This window comes from Pezoporus occidentalis, unplaced genomic scaffold (genome assembly GCF_034315485.1).
Source record: "Pezoporus occidentalis ecotype Australia unplaced genomic scaffold, CSIRO_AGI_Poc_V1 ctg173, whole genome shotgun sequence".
NCBI lineage: Eukaryota > Metazoa > Chordata > Aves > Psittaciformes > Psittacidae > Pezoporus > Pezoporus occidentalis.
The window spans coordinates 934445-960654 of record NW_026913565.1 but is presented as its reverse complement, the minus strand read 5'-3'; the positions used below and the strand labels follow the sequence as shown (position 1 = coordinate 960654).

The following is a 26210-nucleotide window of genomic DNA, read 5'->3' as shown; positions in this document are numbered from 1 at the left end:
ATGTTTCAGACTGGGATTTTTCCAAGTCAAGTGGCAATCTCAGCAGGTGTGACTGTAAAAGACTACTGAGAAATTAACCACCTGTAATATTAGAAAAAAAAAATAGATAAAAGAACCTGAAAAGATATTAAACCCTGGTATTACTTGAAAACAGCGTGATTAAGCCCTTGCATTCTGAAACAACGGAACACCCTTTCTCTTTAGGAAGCAATAGGTAAGTAGTAGTTTTTGGTAGGCCCCCGTGGGCTATAAATGTAGCTAATTGTGCTTATACTTTAAAATTATATTTTTCTAAAGTACTATGTCTTTACTATAAAAACTTTCTTCATAGGTAGCTGTGTCTAGTTGTCAAACAATTACTCTGTGGAAATCCCTACAACAGGTAGGCACTTTCAACAGCATATCAAGTCTTTATGTTAGAATCATAGAATAGTTAGGGCTGGAAAGGACCTTAAGATCATCAAGTTCCAACCCCCCATAGCCATCCGTGGGTCCTGAAGGAGCTGGCAAATGAAGTTGCTAAGCCGCTGGCCATCATATTTGAAAAATCATGGCAGTCAGGTGAAGTTCCCAACGAATGGAAAAAGGGAAATATAACCCCCATTTTCAAGAAGGGGAAAATGGATGACCCAGGGAACTACAGACCAGTCAGTCTCACCTCTGTGCCTGGCAAAATCTTGGAGCAGATTCTCCTGGAAGGCATGCTAAGGCACATGAAAAACAACAAGGTGCTTGGTGACAGCCAGCATGGCTTCACTAAGGGGAAATCCTGCCTGACCAATTTGGTGGCCTTCTCTGATGGGGCTACAGAACTGATGGACAGGGGTAGAGCAGTTGATGTCATCTACCTGGACTTGGATTAACTAATTAAATCATGTTTTCTAATCATTTTAACGGACAGTATGTTGACAATGCATATGAGTAGTCTCACAGCTGGTTTTTGATCCTTTTTAAAGTTTCCCCACACCCTTTGAAGTACTAACATGAAAAGATACATACTTCAGCAATATGCTCTGCATGCACGTATTGCTTGGCAACACCATTGTCTCTCTACAAATACCACTTGATATTCTCTACAAATATTACCCATATTGTACGTCTCTACTCATTAGATGTTTCTATATTCCTCATAAACATGGTCTACAGTATTTTTTCTTGTTGATAGATAATCTTGCATTCCACTGTATGGAAATGTAGATTGCTCAGGTAGAATAGCAAATTTCAGGAATGATACACAATTTGTACCTCTACAGCATGACCTGGTTTTCAGCGAGACTAATTCTTCACCAGATACCATCTCCTTCATAAATACCATACTTGATGGCGGTTTTGCTAACATGTCACATATACTATGCTAGGGTAATTTAAGTTATGCTATGTACACGTGTCCTGGTAAGAACATGAAGACCTAATAGCCTTCACATAACTTCACCTACTAAATTAAATGTTTAAAGATACAAGAATACTTTGACAGATTATTCAGGTAAGCAGAAGTTACAATTCCAGGACTCTCCATACCATAGGTTTAAAGCGAGATGACCCTGAGAAAAACAGATCCACTAAAGAGCTCAGTGGCTGATGCAGTGCCATGACCACACAACTCCAACCCAGAGATAACGAAACATCTCTTACTGTCCTTAACCGAGGGAGTATATTTACAAAACCTGACCTACACTAGGTTCAACAATCATAAGAAACTGCTTTTGAAATCAGATCTGAGAGTGGATGGATTTGAATCATTGTTTTAAACAAGGAATTGTAATGTTTTCATATAATTTATGGGCTACTGATACTTCTGTTGTAATTGGATGGTCTTTTCCTGAAGGGTGTTCCAGAAGAATGCACAGCATGGCATTACAACTCTTCCAAGCCTGTGTTGGACATACAATTTTTCCAGCTTACATTTGGAGTACATTTCAGTATTGAATTTTAACTAAAAATAACGTTAGCTGTGTATACTTAATGTTCGCATGAAAAAATGTCTATTTAAGGTACAGTCTCTTGTCTCTAAGATGTCAACAGTAAGCAATATTATTTGAAGTGGAATGTTTTATTTAATATTTAACAGCAGGTAGAATGAAACTAGCTGAAAAATACTGAAATTTCAGAAAATAATGAAATGCCCATCACCACCCAACTTCATCTCAGATTAGTGACAGATATTATCATGTATACCTAAGAACACATTACATGACCAACGAATTAAACAATATTGAGTCTTTTCTTCCTGAAGAGATGGATCAGAGGTCAAAGAAATTGAAATTTACACTACTTTCCGATCCTTTATAACATGCAAAGACAGCAAAACAATGGTCTTTTATTAAAATATCCAATTCATATTGACTTACTAAAAAAATAAATTGTTACATGTCCTACTACCTAGTATAGCATCCAAATAGGAAAATGGGGCTACAATGGGCCTTTGATAAAATATTTCAATACTTACCTAAGTAGCACCTCTTCATAAATGATCACCAGCAAAGGAGGACACTTCATAAGACCCACAACACCTTTTCTGGATGGGTTAATTAGAATTTCGTACACACCTAAAGGTTGTACTGGATCTATGCACAGAAGTTAGGGTCACAGGAACAGGCCAAGTACAAATGTGACTGCTTGTTTGTAGTGTTCAATTGCAAACAGTGCTCTTATAAGTATCTTTTCCCCCCAGTATATGTTTATTATTTAGATTCCATAATTAATAAATAACCAAGTGATCACTCCAAAAAGTAAATATTTATTTAGAAGAAAACATAAAGAGTCAATTTACAAATTCCTGGATAGAACATAACATACAGATACCAGTTTATTTTTGCAAGAACTAGCACTTGCCCCACAAGCATCCATGCAAAAAGTCAGCTAAGAAACAGAGACTTGAGTATCATGAATTCTTAGGTTAGTTTAAACTTACCCTAGACTAAACCAGCCATCTGACTGAGGTGCGTGAAACCCCGTAAAAATGGATGTCTCAATCAGCTACTGAGTTGAGATTGTTAATGTCAGGGATTTGAATTAAATCTAAAGGAAACACCATAAATACATCAAACCTATAATTTCTATAAACTTTTTGTTTGATGCTCTTTTTAAAAAATGTCGTTTTTGCATAATTAGTGACACCCACCTATCTGCATTTAATTTATTTATTTTACCTTCTGATGCTCTGCACTACATCCTAATTTGAAAGAAACACAAAGGTAAGAAAGAAATGTTTTCTAACAGCCTTAAATTTTTTTTTTTTTAGTTTGATACTATCCCACTTAGCCTTCTGGAAAACAAAATGTAAGGAAATGATACAATTATACAATCATCTGTTTTGTTTTAGAGTTTAACAGCAGCTCTTAGCTTGGCTGACCTTCCTCTTGGGTTTGTTTGAATATCCTTGGCCTGGGGTGTGAGAACTTTTCTCTGTATAGAAATCCACTTTGAATTGGAATTTCCAGGGGATATTTCTTCTGTATCTTCTTCTTTGGAGCAGCTTCTCAGAGCCTGCCTTATCTTCTGTTTTGCACCAAGACTGTACTTCTCTGTCATGTCTATTCCATGAAAAAAACGTTTGATAATACGATCTTCTAGTGAATGAAAGGAGATGGCTACGAGGCGACCTCCAGGTTTTAGAAACTTCTCAGCTGTCTTCAGCCCCATAAGGAGTTCATGGAGTTCATTATTTACAAATATTCGCAGAGCTTGGAAAGTTTTGGTAGCAATATGTGTAGGTCTCTGCAGCAAATCCTTCCGTGCATACAGTGCTGATGCCGGAAAAGCACCTGTTGGAGATTTTGAAAGGTATATGTTAATATCTTGTTATTTCTACTATCCTGACATGAGCCCACGCATATCTGATGACTTTAAGGGAAAGCATACTTACAACTGAACCCTGAGTGGTGAGCTTCCTTCTTTATAATGTATCTTTATTTCCTGCTTTGAATTCACATTGCTGAAATTAAAATCTATTGAACTGAGCTGGCTGGTGGTTGAGAGTTGGGGCTTTTTCCTAGAATCTTTCATAGCAATTCCTTCCCCAAACATATCACAAAGTTAAAATACAAAATGATGGTTTGATGTTTGAAACCAAGATGAGAAAATGAACATGAGCCAGCAATGTGTGCTTGCAGCCCAGATAGGCAACCATATCCTGGGCTGCATCAAAAGGAAGGAGCATGACCAGCAGGTCGAAGGAGGTGATCCTGCCCCTTTACTCTGCTCTTCTGAGACCTTACCTGGAGTATTGTGTGCAGTTCTGGTGTCCTCAGCATAAAAAGGACATGGAACAGCTGGAACAAGTCCAGAGAAGGGCCACGAGGATGATCAGGGGACTGGAGCACCTCCCATATGAAGACGGGCTGAGAAAGTTGGGGCTGTTCAGCCTGGAGAAGAGAAGGCTGTGTGGAGACCTCCTAGCAGCCTTCCAGTATCTGAAGGGGGCCTATAGGGATGCTAGGGAGGGACTCTTCATTAGGGACTGTAGTGACAGGACAAGGGGTAATGGGTTAAAACTTAAACAGGAGAAGTTTAGACTGGATATAAGGAGGAACTTCTTTCCTGTTAGGGTGGTGAGGCACTGGAATGGGTTGCCCAGGGAGGTTGTGAATGCTCCATCCCTGGCAGTGTTCAAGGCCAGGTTGGACGAGGCCTTGGGTGACATGGTTTAGTGTGAGGTGTCCCTGCCCATGGCAGGGGAGTTAGAACTTGATGATCTTAAGGTCCTTTCCAACCCTAACTATTCTATGATTCGAAGATAGGGAAAAAATGAAGATGCGCTAGATAAGCTTCACTTTACAGCTCAGTGTAGTCAGTGTCAGTTCAGTATTGATGGTGGTTGGTTCTATGCTCTCAAGGAAATAAAGTAAAAAATAAAATATATGATGGGAACAATTTTAATTGTTGCCTTCTAAATATCTCTATCTGCGAAGAAAGCGTAGTTAAGATGAAAACAGCATCTATCTGGTGATAAGTATCTTTCAATGAATTACTTAAAGTTTAAAAGAGACATCCTTGTTTGGGACTAAAAATTGTTGACCTCTACACCTGTGTGTTCTCAAATGTTCACAAAAATATCTTGACAAATTTAGAAAACACAGCTGATGCTGTTGCTTTTTTAGCTTGAATCTTCAATATCTGAGTATAGATCTGATGCACCAAAAGGACTGAAGTGCAAGAGTCTCACAACATCTCTGAAACCTGAGTAAACTTATAAACTATTATGTGAGTGAGCAAAGGAGCCTGGTAAAGATAAACTGAATGAATAATGCTAGTGCATAACTGAAAAGAACTAATTTTTCAAACAAGAGGGCCCATTAAAGATAAGGCAATACAGCTGGTATGGATGCAGCAGAATGCCTTAATTGCATGCCAGTGCTAAACTAAAACAATGCAATGAGTTTAAAGTTAATGCAGTTCATAATCAAGTAATTGATATTCCACATAGTGGAGTACAAGAACATGATACCTCTCAAACAAGCTGACTGAATTTACATCTACACAGGTGACTGAAAAAAAAGATTGAATAGAGACATCATAATCCAGTACGTTGGCACAAAATATTTTATTAGTGGAACTCTCAAGAGTTCTAAACGTAAGAAAACTTAAAAACTTTTAACTTTTAAAAAAACTTAAACTTTTAAAGGTAAGAAAATAAATACTTAGGTAAGAAAACCTAAGTATTTGGCATCACAAACACAGAAGCAATCACCAGTGTTCAGCTAAGGTAGAGGCCAATAATCCAATAATTATTAACAACGCTGTTATCATGTATGCAATGTATCTAATATGCATTTCTGCATCCTCAATTTTCTCAACTACATTCCCTACCTCTTCTGACTCTAATGCCAACAGTTCCTCAATTCACTGAAGAGACCAATCGTAGCTATGGCTGTTTCCTAGTTCCACACTCTTTCAATAAAGAAAGTAGCAAAAGGATCAACTTCTCCCAGTAGAAACTACTGCACAGGAACTTTAAACTCTGTTTTACAAAATTTACAAATAAATAAAAAATATAATGTTTTACAATAAATAAATAGATAAATAAATACTTTTTTACAAATAAATTTAACATGCAGGTGCTACGCTCCTCCATCACTTACAAACTCCAAAACCAGGTACACTGGGTAGCTAATAGAATTTCTGACTTTGGGAACACCAAGCTCTATGCTTTTCTATAAATCATTAAAAGCATCTACGCCCTCATTTTAAGAGTCATGAAGACTGCTTTGATTAAAGAGCTGAACTAAAAGGAGAACTCAGAATCACAGAAGGCAAGATGTCCCAAGAAGCCAACTGACACTAAGCTTCTACTGCCTGGGACAGTATCTGTTTATGTAATTCTTTACATACCTAAAACTTGATTATTTGGAAATGGAATCATTGAAACTGCCACTGATTGCTACTTGTGTGTGAAGAAAACTGTCTCTTGAAGCCTAATATAAGGGAATGTTTTGCTGAGAAAAATAAACAATTTTCTTTAAATGGTCAACTAACAGGTTATCCACACTAGCCGTATGCTCAGAACTTTCGAATAATTATTAAACGAAGCAGCAATGTTTAAAATCATCATGTAATGTATCCAAAACCACCAAAGGATATGCACTACGTGACTAAATAGCTTCAGATTCTCCATAAGACCCTAAGCATTTTGCTTCAGTGGAATTTGAAGTTGAAACATCAGATACTCAGGTATCTTTTGAATTCAGTTGCAGAATCCTTAAAGAAAATACTTATAGAAGATCCCTCCCAGATCTCTCTCTAACAAATCTCTTTTTCTAAGCCTATTTTAAAAAACATTAAAAGCACACCTCACTCTTCCCCTCCTCCCTTCCAAATCCAAGCTCACTGTTATCATGCTCACTTTAGGAAAACAGTTGTAATTGGAATGAAAAAGCACCACTCCATTACAAAATATTAGGTATGATAAATTATGTTAGGGTTAGAAAACATGCTACGTTTTTTCAGTTCAACCTCTAATGTTCCTGCCCCTTGATGAACAATTTACAGCTATGATGAGAAAAGCATCAGTTTTATACATAATTTTGGGTTGTTACTACCTGCCCAGAGCTGGTGTTGACCCCTCAAAGCAGATCCAGAATTGTTAACTATCATATTTTAGCAGACTAAGGATTTCCTAAAAATATGGTCGGTTTCTGGGGAATGATCCATTTCTGATATTCTAAGAGTATGTCAGCTTCCCAAAGTATCACAGATAAAAATGAAGCCAACCCGCAAGAGTACAGAATGTAATTTACGTACAAAACTGACTGTGCTACTTGACTGGAACCTAACCATAAAAACAGAAGCCTAGGATGAGATCCTTGGTTTCAATTCCCACAGCCAATCTCACTGGAATTTTAGTAAAATATTGCAAGTTTCATCTCCTGCTATTTTCCAGTTGCAATGCTGAATAGGTAAGCAAAAGAAAGGAAATACTCAGGCTAGCAGCATGAATGGGGCACTACCATGTCTTTTGGAAGGATCTCCATTTGTCCTGCCAGGGTTGTTGGGTTCTTCCTACAATAATCCTCTCTGATGATTAACAATTACATGAAGAAAAATAAATTCAAACCCAGCTATATTCTGGATGTATAACAGAACCTTACTGGTCACAGCTGAACGTGTATAAACAGCACTGTGGGTCATACATAATGGTACAGAACACTGATATTCAGGAAACTGGTAAAAAAAAAAATGCAGCCAATTTGCAGCATTCTTCAAATAACCCCTCCAAACTAAAGCCAAAATCTAACCATTTCCAAGTTCAAAGGCTTACTGGTCTGTCTTCAGAGACTGGGATTAACTAATAAATCTGTAGTAGTGATTTCTGTCACACTGGCCTTCACCTTTTTAGTAAAAACAGTAGATGTATGATCAAGAGGTGAAAAATTTTCCTACCCCACTCTTAGTCCTTTGGTATAGTTAAATAAAAACCTACTTGTGCTTTCTGCTAAGGCATAAAATCTCTCACCCAGCCCCCTCCAATTACCATGACACTAGAAGAAAATCCTTCCTGGTAACAGGCTGTACAATGTACAGAAATATAAAAAACTGCATGGGAAGCTTGTAAAATGAATTCCATTCATAAAAACACCACGCTTCTGGCTAGATGACTTGTTTGAAATCCCAGGGAGAAAAATTATCATTCTTAGGTGTAGGATGCCATGATGTTACTCAGACTTGTAAAAACCTAATAGATTCACGTGTTGAAATGTATTGGAATTTTAAAGCTTGTGAATGAAATGAACAATGTGCTGTGCCTGTCAACAGAAATTATTAAAGTCCCCAGAGTGTTTGAGAGTGGGAGAGTTTAAAAATTAATTCAGATCGTGCACTTGTTTGCAGGAATCTGTCTGTTGAATTAGCATGGCGTTTAATAAGTTTCTGTGACGCAAGGAATGTCCTTTTGTCTAGGCTCCCTCAGTACAGTGCTCATCCTCACCCATCTGAAATTCAGGCAACATTACAAATTCCAAACTGATAATTAAAGTCTATAAATGTGAAGCAGTCTGAGACCGACGACTTTACCCGTTAAAGTTCCTTTTAAACTTTTCAAATATCTTTAATATCTCCTCATCAATTCTTTTCAAGTCCAAGTGATTACATGACCCTAAAATGATCTGTTAATAGATTACATATGTAAATATCACTGAGAAAAAATGAATTCTGTTAAATAATAAAGTATATTACCCACAAAAAGAGTAAAAATAGATCATAGGTTGTATAGAAAAAGCATTATTAAAATCACATTCTAAAAGATTCCCTATTTTAACTGGTTTTCCAGCACAGTGAGTTTAACCCACTGTTTCAAAACAACTCCATGAGCTACAGCAAAAGCCATCAGAAGCACTTAATTGACTTCCACACATCTATTCACAGACCTGCAGCTGAGAACTACTGATCTTTAGCATATACAGGGCGTTCACAGCTGCAGATAGCTGTGTAAAAACTATAAACAGCAACTAAAGTCCAGCTGTGATGCAGGAAGAGATGATGCTCGCCTGACTGAACAAAAAACTCCTCCTTTTTCCCCATGTGAACTTCAGACTGCATGCTCACAGGCATCTCCTTAGATAAACAGGTCAGAAGCCTTTTTGATAACAAGAAAAAAAACACCACACACACACACACAAAAAAAAAAAAAAAAAAAAGAGCACCAAACTTCCTGTAGATTTCTTTCTTGTAGGACCTTATTCATTGTCACGGTTTGCAGAGAGAGATCTTTCAGGCTCTATTTTTAGAAGGAATTATTTTCTTGAATTGGAACAAAGGAGAGCAAGAAGTCCCTTGGATATCTGAGTTAGCTTCAAGCTGTTGTTGGCGATCTTGTCTTAAAATTCTATTTATACATTTTTTCCATCTATACCTTAAAATTACAATTCTTGCTAATACATGCTTTAGACATGGCTGATTGTTCTGTATCTGGTTTGTTTGCTTTTTAAATACATCCTTCACTCTTACCTCCAAATCAGTTAGCAACAGCAGTACATGTTCTAACCTACTGGTAAGAAAGACCAGAAGTCTAGGATTTTATATATAGAAATTATTTTTTCCAGTCCAAATCTAGCTGTCTTGGGAGTCTGGTTATCGGCTGGACCGTAACACCAAACTTTTAAGTTCTAGAAAATCTATATAGTAATCTATAAAGAAATATGGCCTATACATAAATTCTCAGATACTGATACTAGCAGAGAAAGAGACAAATACCCAGCCTTATTGGCTAGATTTTTTGCTTGTTTTCTTGCTCCTATACTAAACAAAATAAAATCCTGTTCTGGAGAGATCCTCATGCTTTTATAGAGTCTGCAAAATCTAAAGTACAAGATTTGATTGTTCTAATTAATATTTTATTTTTTAAAGGACTTGACATTTAACTACAGGACATCACAGATTTTACTCTATGACCTGTTAGTGAGGAGCTTTCTTTGTGCTGTGCCACCAAGAGGATCCTGTAGCTGTGGTCTCTGGCACTCAAGCTCTGGCTTACCTCAATAACTTCACAGGTATTTTACATAAGAATACATATTGATGAAAAATTGTAAGTTAAATAAATATAGTTACCAGAAATTTTCTTAAGGTATAATCAGTTCAAAAACTAGTATGATCCATCACTGTGCTCCTTTACTGGAAGATTAAAGATTGGAAATTAAGATTGGAAGAAGTTCTACCCAAACAGATCAGTGTAACAGTCCTAAAATCATCCACTTCAAAAATTTGCATATACTTCAAAAAAAAAAAACCCACAAAACATACATATTTACTGTGTTGGCAGCTATGTGCTGGATTCATTGACTCTGGCATGTGCACTATCTAATGCATACCTGGTTCATGCATCAAGGTGGTCTTCAAATATAGCACAGTTTAAAGTGAGAACAAAAAACTCTTCTCATTGTCACAGAAAGTAACCCCTAAGTGATGACCCACATGCAACACATTAAACATGAAGGGTTCTTCAATCCCTGTATTTGATGCACTAGTATTTTGCTTTTCTTAGTTTAAGCTAGTGCACACCATCATTTCAGAAATTATTGAGTTGCTTGTTCATAGCCTACAACACATGACATGTTTAGCATAGCGATGCCATTACTTCAATCTCAGTAACAGTACTACTATTAATCAGCAGTTTTTCAACTTACATGTTGAGATGTGTCAAAACCCTACATTATTTGTTCATAATGTTGATGACAATGACTACATTAAAAATATAACTCTTCAAGTTTCATAAAAGACTCACAATATTTAATCTCTTTGTTTCAGATTGTTCCTCACATTTCACATTCACTATATTTACACCAGGAACTTATAACAGCAACCAATGTTTCCAGGTCTTTAACTATATCATCTAAAAATTGGGCCTTGCTTGACTGGACATTTTGCTAAAGCATCATGACTTACACAAATTCAAACCTTTTGATTTGTTTGTTGGTCATTAAACGTAAGTCCTGTGAACTTCCAGTTTAAGTAACACAATTTTTTTAAGAATACAATCTATTTTTAAAAAGTCTTCAGGATAATGATACAACATTTAACACTATTCTCCAGTAAATATTAAATCTGGACAGCCATTTTAAAAGTCTGTACTCAAAGGAATCAGCAGCTTGGACTTGTCTGTGACAAGACCCAGTAATTTTAATTTCTTGGTTATAAAAAGAAATTAACATTGCATATTATAATGTTAATGAATAGGGTTTGTGTCTTCAATTTTTTCCTTGAACATTTGCACTTGAGAACACAAACAGGAAGGTTCTTGATGTGAGCACAGTTCCCACGTAACTGCATTTTGTTCAAGTTGTTTACAGTGAAGAGCAAGTAAGATGAAGTGTTTCAATATTCGCTTCAGGCTGATCTAGTTGGCGTTCACAAGATGAAGCAAGCTAGGTATTGCTTTACTTTTTGCTTCCTGGTTCTTTAAGCAGACAGAAAGGAACTGATTTCATTCATAATTGGAAACTTCCTTCAAAATATTAAAATGTAGAAATCTAAAACTGAGAGGTATATGATGCGTTGATATTTGAAAGTTTATCAATAGTGGGGATAAAGGATTCCCTAGGCTGCTGTCAATCTGTGTTTCAACTTGGTTGGCAAAATGATAAATCACTTCATGCAAAATCTATCATTAGGCTAATCATCAAACTATAATACAAAAAGTGGGAGCTGAAAAAAGAAAGACAGAGTGCATGCTGACATCAGAGCAGAATAGGCAGGATTAGATCCTGTATGATTTCAAGTACAAATAGATCCCTCTGGGAGTTTGGGGATTAATACCTTTTTCTTCTCAGCCACTGTGAAGAATTAATGAGGGTACCTGCAACAATGCTTGCAAGCTGCTGAGTCCTGGTGATGGGGTATATGCTGCGTGCCTGAACGATAGCTGAAGCGATTTTCTTGGCGTGTCTCTCCTCCCCATATGTTCTCAGGATGGACGCAAGCGCCTGTTGATCTAAAGCATTCACAACATCAGCAGCAGTGGGCATGTCAGGGTACCTACGCACAAGAAGAGCCAATTAGTTCACTGACGTCAGTTTTCATTGACAAGAGGTGAAGCTTCATAGCATTAAGACAAAGTCAAACACACACACTGCATACAAGTGCCTTTGAGGTTTTCAAATAAGAGACAGCAACCCTATGAAAACAGAGATAGCTTCCACCTTTTCAATCTTTTCTCTTGCCAGTTTAAATGGGGTTTGCTCCTTAACACCAATTAGAACACCCAAAACTTTCATATCATAAACTATGCTTAATGAGTTGACAAGAAAAAACACATTTCAATACGATGGAAATGCTGTGTGACTTTTTATTTAGCCAGCTTCAAAATATAAACCTGACCGTTACTGGTTCCTTTTAGTCACCTTGCATTACGTGTTCATTTCTAGTCAGAAATGATCTCAAGGATCTTTTCTTTCACATCTACTGCTACAAAAACAATTGCTCATGAAAATTATTTAACTTTACTTTTCAGTAAAAGCCATAAGCATTTATATTCAAATACTGTTTTGAGAGAATAGAAATTACCTAATATTACAAATGACAGGAATTATTACAGTATCAACAGTATAAGCCACACATTTATTGTTTTTTAAACGTCTGCCCCTTTGCTATTGAAAAAGTTCCAGGTGCTTTATGACCATCATATGTTGGTTTACCAATCAGAAAAAAACTTACAACCTACTTAATAAATTCTCTTCTACAAAGACATGAATGTGCAGAATATTTCTCAGGCATTTATTACCCTCCTGCAGTATCTTACAAAAGATAACAAAACTTGGAGCTAAGCAGTATCATAGCAACAACCGTCAGGTAAGGCTTTTGTTATGCCACAGGTATCCTTTGTTCTGATGCTCCTGTTCCATGTACGTATTCTCACGATGCAAATACAAGCCTGGAGTTCAGATTCTTGCAGGCAGAGGGCTGAATCCCAGGAGGAACACGTGAGCTTTTCACACAGAACCAGAGAAAGCAACTATCATGAAATTTGCTGTGTTAAGACTTAACATGAATGTGATAATTCCTTAGAAGCTGAGGCTTCCCTTCGGCTCTGTGTGAGCAATGAAAGATCAAATGACATTTCTTGAGACTACAGGTTCATCAAAACACAATGCAAGAAATAATGCATTAGGCAATTACTGCATCATCTATACAGCAGAGGTCTCTGGTTGGTCAAGTGAAAAGCAGAGGGCTACAGAAATATATTGGGTTGTCTGAAGATGAAAACTGCTACATAAAGAAGAAATTATCGTTCCATCATTGATTTTCATTCTAGACACCAATTCTAGCAATTTAAATAGAGGTAATTTATTTAGTAACTGCTAATTTGATAAGTAAGCAAGCCTGATGTGACTCCTCCACACAGAATGTGAAAGGAAGCTTATAATATTGCTAAAGAAAGCCTGCAATAAATATAGGGGCATGGAAGACAACAGTAGATTGGTGTGTTAAAAGCAGCGCTGCTATTTGATTTCGATTGGCAGATATCATGGATGGGATTGATTTTATTTATTTTCCATTACCTTCCTTTTAGAGAGCAGTAACTGGGTCAGATGGCCATTGCAGAAAAAGAGGAAGGCTGCTCCTTTCCTGAGGGAGCAACTGAACGTGCTCAGGTGAAGGTTCCACAAATAGTAAGTGTAGCAGAAAAGGAAAGGGACTGCACTAAGGGGTTGTGAGCCTACAGACCACATACAGTCTGAGAAACTGCAGGAATAACAGGGAGAAGACATGGCTCTGAAAGTGAGATCCCCTGTAACTCCAAACACACTGAAACTGTAAAATTTTAATGGCATAGTTAACAAAAATGTTACTGGTTTAAGTACTCATCAACAACATTCCTCTTATTTCAAAGAAGGGAAAGATGATAACCAGGGTTCTAAGTATTGAGACTGAAAAAAGCTCTGTGGCAAAAGAAAGGAGGCATTCTCCTGTTAAATTAAATGTGTTTTGATGATGAAAATTCTTCATTTTAAGTAGAAATTAAATGAATGGGGGATCCTGAGCATATAGTTTTTGAGTTTCAAGGAGAAATATTTTATTAGTGGGTACCTGTCCCAATCCATCCTCATGTCCAAAGGTCCATCCTTTTGCAAGGAAAATCCTCTTTCAGGTGTATCAAATTGCATAGAAGAACAGCCAGCATCCAAGAGAACTCCATCTAGAGTCCCTGGCTCTAATCCAGCAGAGATTAACAAAGCCTCTGACTGGCTAAACTGTCCTAGAAGAGCTCGAATCTGTTTCCTGTGAGAAAGCAACAAATAAATAGGCTTAATTTTAACACTGCAGTGTCCTTTTGTACAGCAGGAATTAGTAGCACTTGCTTGTCTCAGAAGCAACAGGGCTATTCCCAAAGTAATAGCTTAAGTACTTTTCATATGTCAACACTGAAAACTGGTACAACCCACCCATCAGCAGCTACTTAAGCTTCTTTAACTCTTTACTCCCTTCCTTCTTGATTTCAAGAAATGGAAACCTGACATTTTTTCAGCACACAGGAACTCTAAGGGATGCCTTTCACATTCATCAGGATTGCCACAACCACCAAGGTGCCTGCTGTGCTGAGCAGGGCCCTCAGTCAAGTGAGGCCATAGTGCAAAAACAAGTAACATTTCTTGGACCTAGAGGAGGAGCAGACAAAATGGAACATGACTGCACAGCCTTGGGGCTAATAGCACCTACCAGGAAACAAAAATCCTGGGCTCCTGCGATGGGACAAGCACCTTTGCTTTTAGTGGTATTTGCTGTTTCAAAAATCATTGAGCAGATGAGGCACACTGTATCATAAACAAATACTTTAGTGTAGTTTCAAGTCAGGCACCTAGTCACTGGAGTGAGTAGAGTTTTAGATGCAATTTTCTGCTTAGCATTTTTTTTTTCATAAATTTAAGGTGGTTCTTGCTTAATATTCTCATACTGGCAGGGAAGGTGGCATGGCAAGGATGAAGATGACATCTCTGAGGTGCCAAATGCTTTCTTGGGCATCTAAACCTGGACTTTAGGTTCTTACTTATATATGAAGTGACTTACAATTTAATAATTTACTTTATCTACCTCTCAAACTGTCAAGGAATTTCACAGATTTGAAAAGATTAACCATCATGTTGCCACATTTTTAAGCAGTACCTGTAAAATAACGTATTTGTGCACCTAACAAGCAGCCAAGTGCTGATTACAGCTTGGATGACTGCTCTTCAGGCCCACTGACTGGCTTTGAATTATTACAAGCTTCACTAAATTAACTCATAGGATTTTATTTAAATTACATGGGTAGCAGTGAATGGATGGGGAGCAACTCCTTTAACTGTGTCAGCTACAAAAGGACAACTGCCCATATATCCTTTCACACTTCAACTGTAGCAATTTAAACACAATTTTGTCAACTCCAGTGGCTATGGTTTTAAAATAGTGTATGAACCTATTTTGCAGCCATCCAATTGGGAGTGAGAAAATGGTACCAAGATTTTATAGGGAACAGAGAGAGAGCACACAAAAAAAAAAAAAAAAGGAAGAAGTTATGAACATAAGCATATGGAAGAACATTTAAGCCACACAACAGTATCCTCATTACAGCAGAATGAATCAACCTATTTAGCAGAGCACAAAACCTGGGAAATACCTTGGATGAACAGATTTCATGAGGGATATCACCATCACACATAATGCATTTTTGAATTGATTACTGTCCAGCACATAATTAAATACAACTATTCAGCTTAATGAGAACTGACAGTTCCTGAAAAGCACAACGACCCACTTAACATATTTAAACCAATTTAAACTATTTAGTTATAGCTTTGAGGTTCTATTTCTCCTTAACATAATGAGAGGAATTTTCTTGAAGATCTGTACCACTCTGTCCAACTGGGCAGTGTTTCTGACTTTAAAGTACATTCATTTGCACAAGTTGTAAAATCCAGTATGAGGCAGATCAAAATAAATGAGATCTGGAAAAAAAAATTACTAATTGCAATTGTCCAGTTCCCCCAGCAGACAGTAATGCACGAACTAGTGCAGTATTATGCTACCAACTCAAGTGAAAAATTACTCTGAACTATATTTGTAACTTGCTAGAATTTTTATTAGGTTCCTTTAAACAAGTCATTAAGTAGATGGCTGTTTGGGACAGCACCTTTGATTTTGTGGTCTGCCAACACTTTGTGATTAGAAGATAATTAGCAGAGAAACATATTTAAAGTAGAGTTGAAATTTACTCTTTGGTCAAGAGACACTTCAGCTAGGAAGTGTTTTGGAGTTTGCAACTAAAAAATATATTGAAAAAGAACAAGATGGACATTTTGATACCAGTCTTTCAGTGGTGAAATTCTAGCTTCTGTTTATAACCTGTTTGTTAGACACTGCATTTTTGCATCAGTAGCAAATGTAGGTGTCTCAATGAACCGAGCTCTTTACTAAAACCAGATGCTGCTCATGAGATGATAATGACATTATATTAGAAGGTTCAGGACAGTTCTCTGAATTCCTGTTTCTTTGTGGACTAGAGGAAACAATTTTAACCATCTTTGGTATCTCATGCATTTGAATTAATCAAACCAAGCACACAGCTATGAAAGATTTATTACCTCATGAAAGGATACAAATATCAGCCCCTTTTTGATAGGATAGTAATAAAGATTATAGTGATGGCAAGGACTAATCTATTAAATTATGGGCACAGCACAGTTTTCTATAGAAAAATATTTTACCAAGCAATCAGAAGAATTTATTAGAAAATAATAAAACACTTCCCTGTCTACTATACTTTATGCCTACGTTCAAATAATAACTGTTACACATAATTTTCTCTAAAAATACTTAATTTAACCTCAATTCCTTTTGCCTTCAGATTTTTGATTTCAACATCTGTAAATCCTGTTTCCAGAATAACCTAAAATAAATAATAAAATCTGTGTACCCTATACTAAAAATGCTTATTTCCTACAGTCACACACCTTCTGCTCTCACTAGGTACATAGAAATGCTTCTTGCTTTCTTTTTCAGCATTCCAATGTTTCCTTCCTTTGGGCATGACAGGATTTATATTCCATGACCCCACTTAACTATTGGGAAAATCTGCCTATTACCTTCTCTGTCTTAATATATTAGAGAACCAGTGCACAGTAGATAAAGGTGGAAAGGTAAACCAGGAAACATCCTTAAATACCAAATAAACCAGCCAAGCTTATAGTTCGAAAACCCCTGAGAAGAGAGAGCACATTGAAACATTACAGACCAAGACTGAAGAGGGGTGAGTCTACCAAAAGCTGTTAAGATGAAAAAGGGCCACATAGAGACTATTTTAGTTATTTTAGGTGATCTTTGAAGATTACAATCTAACTAAATCCAATTAACCTACTGAAGAGAAAATATTTAAACTCAACACTTGAACAGTACTTCACAGATTCAGAATATTTTAGAAACAAAACAACCATTAAGAGCTTTTAGCCCCTGTCATATATGAGGAAATAAGATTTGCAGGATTTAATACTGAATGACTTGAAGATTCCTATGTAGAAAGCTGTAAAAAAAAAAAAAGGCAGACAATACCTGTCATATGTTTAGCTCTCATTTGGCTTATGTTTGTGTGCGCAGCAACAGCATGGTCATTTTTTATAAACTCCCAACTGCTACAGTCAAACAAACTCTAAAGTTGCAAAATATTCAATGTACTTACTCTCTCTTTATTAATTGTGACATTCTCCAAGAAAAAATATCTTAAAAACACTGGGACCATGGATTTTAAAAAATAGTAAGTTCTTTCAGCTGCTACATGTTGGGGCCTTAATAGATTTCACTGTGCTACAACCTCTAGAGTTCTTGTACTGTTTGCTACTGTTGGAAAAATAACACAGAAACTTGGGTTCAGAACCCTTTGTTCAGGTCATAACACAGCATATTATATTATACTATGACACACAGCATAGTAATTCTGATAGATGGCATTGGATCCACACTTCTCAATTATATGAAAGAACTGAATGAGAAAAAGTTTGAAGTCTCCTAACGCATTTCAGGCTCTTCTGCTTCCAGTTAACCTCTGGTATTCTGCAACGCTTTATAAAAATATTTCTTTTTTATTTTACTTGGCTAAGAGGGATGAGCACAGGAACAAAGTAAAGCACGAACACAGCTTCTTCAAAATAAACAGAAAAAGTCTTTCCCCTATCTAGTTGCTCTCTGTTGTCGCAGAGGTTGCTGTGACACCAATCATCCAACTAATTCCCCAGACAAGTACGATTATGCTTTCATGGTTCAGCATTTTTTATGCGTATATACCCATACTCGATCTTTCACCACTGCTCCCCTTACAGTCTATGTATGAATACACAGAAAGTCAGAAAGCAATGATCCCTTGTCAACACCTTCCACTCAACCAGAATAAATAGTTTCTTTGAGAGAACTGGGAAAAAGAAGTTTTCCAACTAACTCTGCCAATGCACATCAAACAAGGAGACCAATCTGGTGCTTTGGTTCATTCAGTAAGCCCTCTGAGACTGCCATGAGGAGTGCCAATTAGCATCAGACTTAATGGGGACATTGGTACAGACGTGGCGTGATGTCACTGCCTCACTTCACCTTGGTCAATCAGCTGCTGTCAGATAGCTGGGACTATCCCCCATGGCTGCACTGGGCCAGGCACACTTGGAAGCACACCACAAAGTATTTCAGTCATAAATCCCAGAACTTTCAGCATCTTAACTGGAAATTGTTGTGCTTATTACTCTGTAACACCTATCATCTTACTCTACCTCTAAGAAATGGTTAGGATGGTTCAAAACAGTTTGATCATTATTTTAATGTTCATTTTTACTTTTTATAAAGCATGCATTCCATGATTTCATCCACAAGCACAATTTCAGAAAAAAAAAACTATTGTTCTAAATTGAAGGAACCATAAATACTCTTTCAATTAAAGGAAAATATTATTTAATCAAAAGCACAAACAGCAATGATAATTTCCATAGAGTACATCAGAAATCTGACCACATTAGACTTCTTTCATAGTACTTATGTCTAATCCTGTCAAAAATATATATGAAAAATTACACATTAAGGAGGCAATTTCTCATTGAGCAAATAAAAGAGTGATAGAATAAAACTTGTGATTATTAAGGCAAATTTCGAAATTATATGCCTCACCAAAATTTGAGAAAATGTATTTTTGAGCTTCCTAAGTAACACAAATTTTTGCTGAGTAATAAGAGCAAATTATATTATTTTATGCAATTTGCAGCTAGCGAGAGCTAAATCTTTTTTTATAAAGCACATAACATAGTTTGGCACCTTTATTACATGATACACGTATGATACATAATATTCTGCGCCCGTAAAAACAGGCCATTAGAATGTTTTGCTTTTCACCTTGAGGCCTGACACCGCAAAGGGTAAGAATACCACCCATCAGAATAACCATAAATATTTCTCTACATTTACATTGCCCCATCTGGGGATTTAGTTTGAGGCATGTGTTAGTTGAGCCTTCGCAGCAACAGGACAGTCTAGTTTGACAAGGTTCAGTGGACATAATGCAAGAACAGGTGAATATCTCTCAGGTCTATCAAACACTCATTGTGACCCTTAGCTTTATTAGCAATGATTTTAACTTTCAAGCTGACCAGCTTTCTTTACACTCCTGGCTCTTCTACTGGTGTGCATTCTCTCCCATGTTCCCACACAATCTCCAAGGAACACAAAGTACTTCCCCATCTAAATAATTACAGAAATACATAAAAATCTGTTCCTAAACAAAGGATTATAAAGAAAGTGCAAAATAATCTTGCAGTCAGCTCCCAAGATTAGAATATAGCTATCCAGCTGCCAAGGGTATTCATTCATTAGCTGAATAAAAGGTTTACTTTCTTGACATATTTATCTGCATATAAAACATGACATTGAGAAAACCTACACTGATGATTTACAAAGCAGGATGCAATGAACTGCCAAAAGGCTACTCTTACCTATAGCACACACATTCCATTGTTTTAAAATTAATCCTATTACAATTTGATTTACACTTTGTAAGACTCGTATAAAAACCCAGACATACAGCATGTAAAAAAGCATCTCTCTTTCCTCCCTGCAGAAGAGTGTAGCAAATGAAGCTATTGTTCAATTTTCTAATTTAGCTAACAACGCAAATTTACACAATACTTTTCCACATCACAAATTCTGGCATTCTTAAGTGGTCTATTCATGCAGAGAGCTTGCTCAAGAGCGCCTTAATTGCTGCTTGGACAGACCTGCTGCTACACATACTAGGAAATATATAAGCATAACCTTTTCCTGATTAACAAAATATGAGCCTGAACCTGAAGGCTTAGAGGCAATACTATTACATAAGAAATGGACCCACAGAAGGTCTTTTTTCCTTCAGCAGCTGACAGTATTGGAGTGGCCTGATAAAGCCTTAGAGGATTTTTATTTCCTTTGACAAACTATTTCTTTGTTTGACATGGTAGTTAAACCTTAGGACATTAAGGATGAATACACCTGGCATCAGGAATTTATTACAAATGAAACAAGATTTTCTTCCCTCCTGTCATTCTTATCTAAGCTATCTCATAATTGACTCCCATCTTAAGCATTAAGCTGTCTGCCCATCAATTGGACAGTGTCACATCTCCCAGCTATATGCTCCTAATAGCGGGAAGAAGAAATGAGAAGAAGAACACAAAAGGAATGCAAATGAGGTCAGAAGTGGAAGTAGGGACATCACTCAGTTGGAAATTACAGAAGCCACAAAAATCTGCTCTTCAAGGCTCCTTTGCTTCTACTACCCATTCTTGACACAATATGGTTACTTTACCGTGTTAAATTGTACTTGTTACTTTGGAATTTACAAACTCTGAAAATTTGTTCCAAATTACAAAGCACTTGAAAATTAAATCAGTATTTGCCTCTCATAACATTGACAGAAATACATGGAAATTCCATTCATAGAAAGAAAATAATGTACTCAAAGTTTCTAAGTTTTACATGCATGTTTTCATAGAATTGTAGAATGGTTTGGGTTGGAAGGGACTTCAAAGCTCATCCATTTCCAACCCCCTGCCACAGGTAGGGACACCTTCCACTAGACCAGGTTGCTCCAAGCCCTGTCCAACACTGCCAGGGATGGGTCACCCACAGCTTCTCTGGGCAATCTCTGCCAGTGCTTTACCACCCTCACAGGAAAGAACTTCCTGAAAAGGAGCACTTTACTAGCTCATCAGATTGAAACCTTGAAGTCAGAATTTTCAAATACTGTATCTGAAAATACATTTACTAAAATAACAAATTTTTAGTTACACTGTAAAACATGAAGTTCTGAAAACCTACTAAAGTTAGACAAACAAATGGAATTTAAACAATTAAGAATGCTTTTAACTTAAAAAGCTGTCTTAAAGCAATTCACTTTCCCAGCTACCTTGAACATTTTCTAGTTTCAATTTCAGAGTGCAATCATAAAATTGGTTTGTTTATGAACCATTAACATCTTGATGCTCTGTGGACACCACGTCGTTAGCATGCCCTAAGGCAATTCCTTACTAAATTCTGTTATCTCCTTGATAAAATATCTTGTAATAACATCTGAAAAATATAGCTGCATTTCACCTGTGACAGTCTTTCCTGACAATCAGTGTTTTGTCTATTGACGTTCCTACTATATAAGTCATGAGTTGCTGCCTTCAGATGGGACTTTCCTCCTACACAGCAATCATCCAGAATCTATGCAAATTATTTCTTAAATAAATAGGAATAAATAGGAAATAAAAATAGTTACTGGGTTTGGTGAAACACCCTAATTTTAACCACCTTTGTGGGTTTTTATGCACATAGATCACATGCACGGCCTAGTCACTTGCCCCTGCAGGCGACAACAAAGTCTCAAGTTGTAAGTATCTGAAGTAAGAGAATATTTAATAGATTAATGTTTAGTCCTGAAAGTATACACACAATTTTAAATTACTGCTGTTTCTCTCTACTGGGAAAATAAATATATCCAATTGAGATTAAAAAATAAAGTCCCCCCACTTGTGCAACAAGACAACATCCAGACATAAAACAATAGTGAGTCACCTCCGCCAGGTGTCAAAGGCAACTGAGCAGTTACCGAATCAACACTGATTTTCTTTCAAGCAGCCAAAATGAACAGCTTAAGTTAAAAAGGCACCATATAGTTGAAATGACATGGAAGTATACAAATGTGACTGGCAGACTATCAGAACAGAAGCTGCTGCATAAGTCCATTTAAACTACCATGAAGTATGAGCCATAAAAACCCATAGTCAAAAAGCATTTGTAGTCAAGTTTCTATTAACCTAGAAGAGGCAATGTCACAATCTAGTTACATTCATTTTGAATATCCCAGTAAAGGACTACGAAGTTCATAAAGAAATGGCCAAGGAAAAATGTGAGGAGCTGAAAACCATCACATGTGAAACTATGAAGTGCCAGAAAAAAAAATGTTGCATGAGCTGAAAGCTCATCATCTGGCCTTAGCCGTGAGGAAAAGGAACATGAAGTTTTATTTGGCCATAGAATGAACAGTAAACCACAGCATGAACACAGCCATATAAAAGGAAACAAAATCCTTGGAAGTACAAGTCAGAAATCTTTTCATCAGGAATAGAAAAGTATTAGTGGTAAGACTTCATCCGGAGTATCATAAGCCATTATGGGAGCCTTACCTAAATAGAGCAACTCAAAGTGGAACTGGCACAGAGAAGCTCTAATAGGATGACTAGAAGAAATGAGAGCTATTCTTATGAGATGAAAGTATAAAAAAAAAAAAAAAAAAAAAGGCCTAGACTTGTTGTGCATACAAAAAGAAGGTCAAGAATAGATGTTAATATTCTCCACAGAGTATTTTAAATGTCAGGGAGAAAAAAGGGCTAACAGACATTAATCAACTATTAGTTAATTTTATTCAACTAAAATTAAATTAGGTAACTACCCGGAAATTTAAAGAAAGTTTCATATAATGAAAAATGAGAGTCTGGAATAGCTGGAGCACTGCATATAGAACTCCTAATTACTTTTAAGATAGAGCACAGTGAACGAGATTAAATTATGCAGTGGCTTCTAATACCAGGCGATTGGATTCAATGATCTACAGGTCTCTTACAGGAGATTTATGTTTGGGCAGCTATTGCAATTCTCCATTGTAAAGCTCACCCCTAAAATGTTTACTTAAAATTATCATGACATATACATGTTATACTTGCTACACACGTATAACATGCTACACACGTATAAACATACTCCAACCTAAGAATAACACACGCCTTAGGTATAAGCAGGTCATTTTATTTTTAGAAAAACCTAAACTGAATATATAACGTTAGCAGTGAAAAGTCTTCTTGCTCTTCATTTTCCTCAAAGTGATAACCAGAGATTTCTGAATCTACTCCATGACTTGGGACTTTGTAGGCTCTACTTCTCTACATTTATGAGCTGTTTTCCATCTGTTTCACATAGTAGCTGATTCCTCAGACTAGTATTTTCTTTTGTCCTATCTAGGTCACTCAAGGCCAGGTCCAGCTGAGCCTTCAACACCTCCAAAGATAAAGATTCAACAAGCTCTCCAGGCAACTTCTCCCAGTACTACCACCCTTATGGCTATTTCCCCTCCCCTAATATCTAATCAAATTTCTTGCCTTTTAACTTGTGTCCCAGAAATTCCAAAGGACTCCAGCTATATGGCAGCCCTTCAGGCAGGTAAAAAGCTTTAGTGTAAATTGCTCATAAAGATGGTAAAGGGTTTTAAACAAGTTAAGTCTTCTATCTAGAACACTACGGATTACTCATCTTGTTTTGTATGTCCCTCCCCCCCCCGAATTATAAAGATAAGTTTGACATTAAGATGAAGCAACTGTGTATTTAGTTCGATCATAGAACCACAGAATGGTTTAAGCTGGAAAGGACCTTAAGATTATGTAGTTCCAACCTCCCTGCATGTACAGGGACACCTCACACTAGACCAGGCTGCTCCAAGCCAGTTCAACCTGGCCATGAACGCTGACAGGGATAGAGCATTTACCACTTCTTTGGGCAACCTGTTCCAGGGCCTCACCACCCTCACAGTAAACAATTTCTTCCTTATATCCAACCTAAATCTCCTTGTTTAAGTCTGAACACATAAAGCCAGCACAGTTTAACACACCTCTGGAACACTGATCCTTGGTTGTGTTTTGTCACACAAAGCGAAACAATTTGTCCTGAACCATTTATAGATTTACTTCATACTTCATACAAATTACTCCATCTTTCACATCAGAGCACAAATATAAGACTCAAAGTTCTTAAGGTTGGATTCTTGGCAGGATATAAAGTAACCATTCATCATGAAGACTTGAAAAATTAAAGAAGCTGGTTCACAGCTTGGTATTTTTGTACATTCTCAAAATAAATGATTTTTCAGTTCAGATTCAGGTTTCTCTTTGGAAGCGTCAGTAAACAACAGTTTCATTGCTCTCTATTTGCTACAATGCTTTTTTAGTAGAAAGAATTTGTTATGGAGTAAAACAACCTTCACTGGAAGAAAGTTTCATTTTTGTTCCTATACAAAAACATTTGCATTCATTTTCACAAGCTGGACTACTGACATCAGTATAAATACCAAGCACTTCAAGCAAAAAAAAATTACCCTTGTGTTGTTGACAGATATCTCTTTGCTGTGGCAAAAATATGGAAAATCCTTAAATTTCTCAAAAGTCACTAGATGGCTCCACTGGTGTTCCTACAACTTGCACTGTTAACATTTCAAATCTTTCACAGGAAATACTAAATACCTTACTATTCCATTTCAACAATATAATGTATTAGCTAGAGTGTATTCTTTCCTATGGTGGCATACTGTAATATTAAGTGCAACTCCATTTGAAAGACTTCTGTAAAAGAAACTTAAAAGACACAACATTTCTAATAAGGAAATATCAACTACAATCAAAGCAGAACTCCCTGTCATTAGGAGAAGCTAACCTCTAGTTTTACTCTGCAAAACACTGCCATGAACTTGGCACAGCAAATTCCATGCCCACCACATATCTCCTGCAATACCAGTGACTTCTGTGTTATACTCACAGTATGGTTATTAGACTTGTTACAAACTGTGTAGCTGGAGTTGAATTACAAAATTAACCCTCAAGTGATCCCAGAGCTATTGTTCTGTCTCAGTGTATATCTCAGGTCAAAAGCACAACCTCTCCTGTTGTCTTACACTACATGTTAATGCAGGCATTGTGGATTTCAGAAATTCAGATGAAAGATTCCATTACAGAAAAGTTTGGGTTGGAAGGGACCTTAAAGCTCATCCAGTTCCAACCCCCTGCCAGGGAAAAGAATACCTTCCACTAGACCAGGTTGCTCCAAGCCCCATCCAACCTGGTATTGAACACTGCCAGGGATGGGGCAGTCACAGCTTCTCTGGGCAACTTGCTCCAGGGTCTCAACACCCTCACAGCAAAGGATTTCTTCGTAATATCTTATCTAAATGTACTTTCATCATATAGGCCCACGTTTCCAGGCAGTACCTGGCTCACTTTACAAAACACCTTGAAAACCAAAGATTGGAAAACCAGAATAGAACAATTTGCAGTTTGAAGGGACCTACAATAACCATCTAAATCAAATAGCCTGACAACTTCAGAGTTGATCAAAAGCTAAAGCATGTTATTAAGGGCATTTTCCAAATGCCTCTTAAACACTGACAGGTTTGGGGCATCAACCACCTCTTTTTTGAGGCTACTGACAAACCGGTACATAAGGACAAAAAAAACCCCAAACAACAGAACAAAAAACAACAAAAAACCAAACCAAAACCACAAAACCCACAAAAACATTTGGTTTAAGAAAAATAAAAAATCCAAAGCATAGATTGTGGGTAGTGAACATTGAATGCAGACAGTTATAGATCATGAGTGTTCTACATAACATTGTAGCACACTAGGAAGTCAGAGTGTATATTTATGTAGTTTAAAAGACACCAAACCAGTAATTATAAACAATGTGTAGCCAAGCTGGCAGGTAACCTAACAGGATTTTTACTTGCACTAACATGGGACTGGTACAAGTCATTCTTTTTATATGCTTATAGAACTGTAAAGCTTCAGAGAACTGGAGAATTACATCTTTCAACAAAATACCTTACATTAGAAGATGCAGGAAAAAAAGCAATATTTCACATTATAACTAATAAAAGTCTGATAAACAAAATTAAGAGTCAAGTATTTTACACAACAGAACTAATTGGGTATCACCTGGAG

General features: G+C 36.8%; 1 protein-coding gene across 3 annotated transcripts in view; it reads right to left on the bottom strand.

Moving 5' to 3' along the window:
• Nucleotides 1-2717: 2717 nt before the first annotated feature.
• METTL15 (methyltransferase 15, mitochondrial 12S rRNA N4-cytidine) overlaps nt 2718-26210 on the bottom strand; it is a 90537-nt gene continuing 67044 nt past the window's right edge. For 2 of the 3 annotated variants that reach the window (XM_062614229.1, XM_062614231.1), the window contains exons 4-6: nt 14017-14208; nt 11786-11964; nt 2718-3764 (exon numbers count right to left, since the gene is read on the bottom strand). In XM_062614229.1, coding sequence (XP_062470213.1) covers nt 3319-3764; nt 11786-11964; nt 14017-14208 — 817 coding nt within the window. In that variant the 3' untranslated portion in view covers nt 2718-3318. The remainder of the gene's footprint in view (nt 3765-11785; nt 11965-14016; nt 14209-26210) is intronic. The other variant, XM_062614232.1, reaches the window with a different exon arrangement.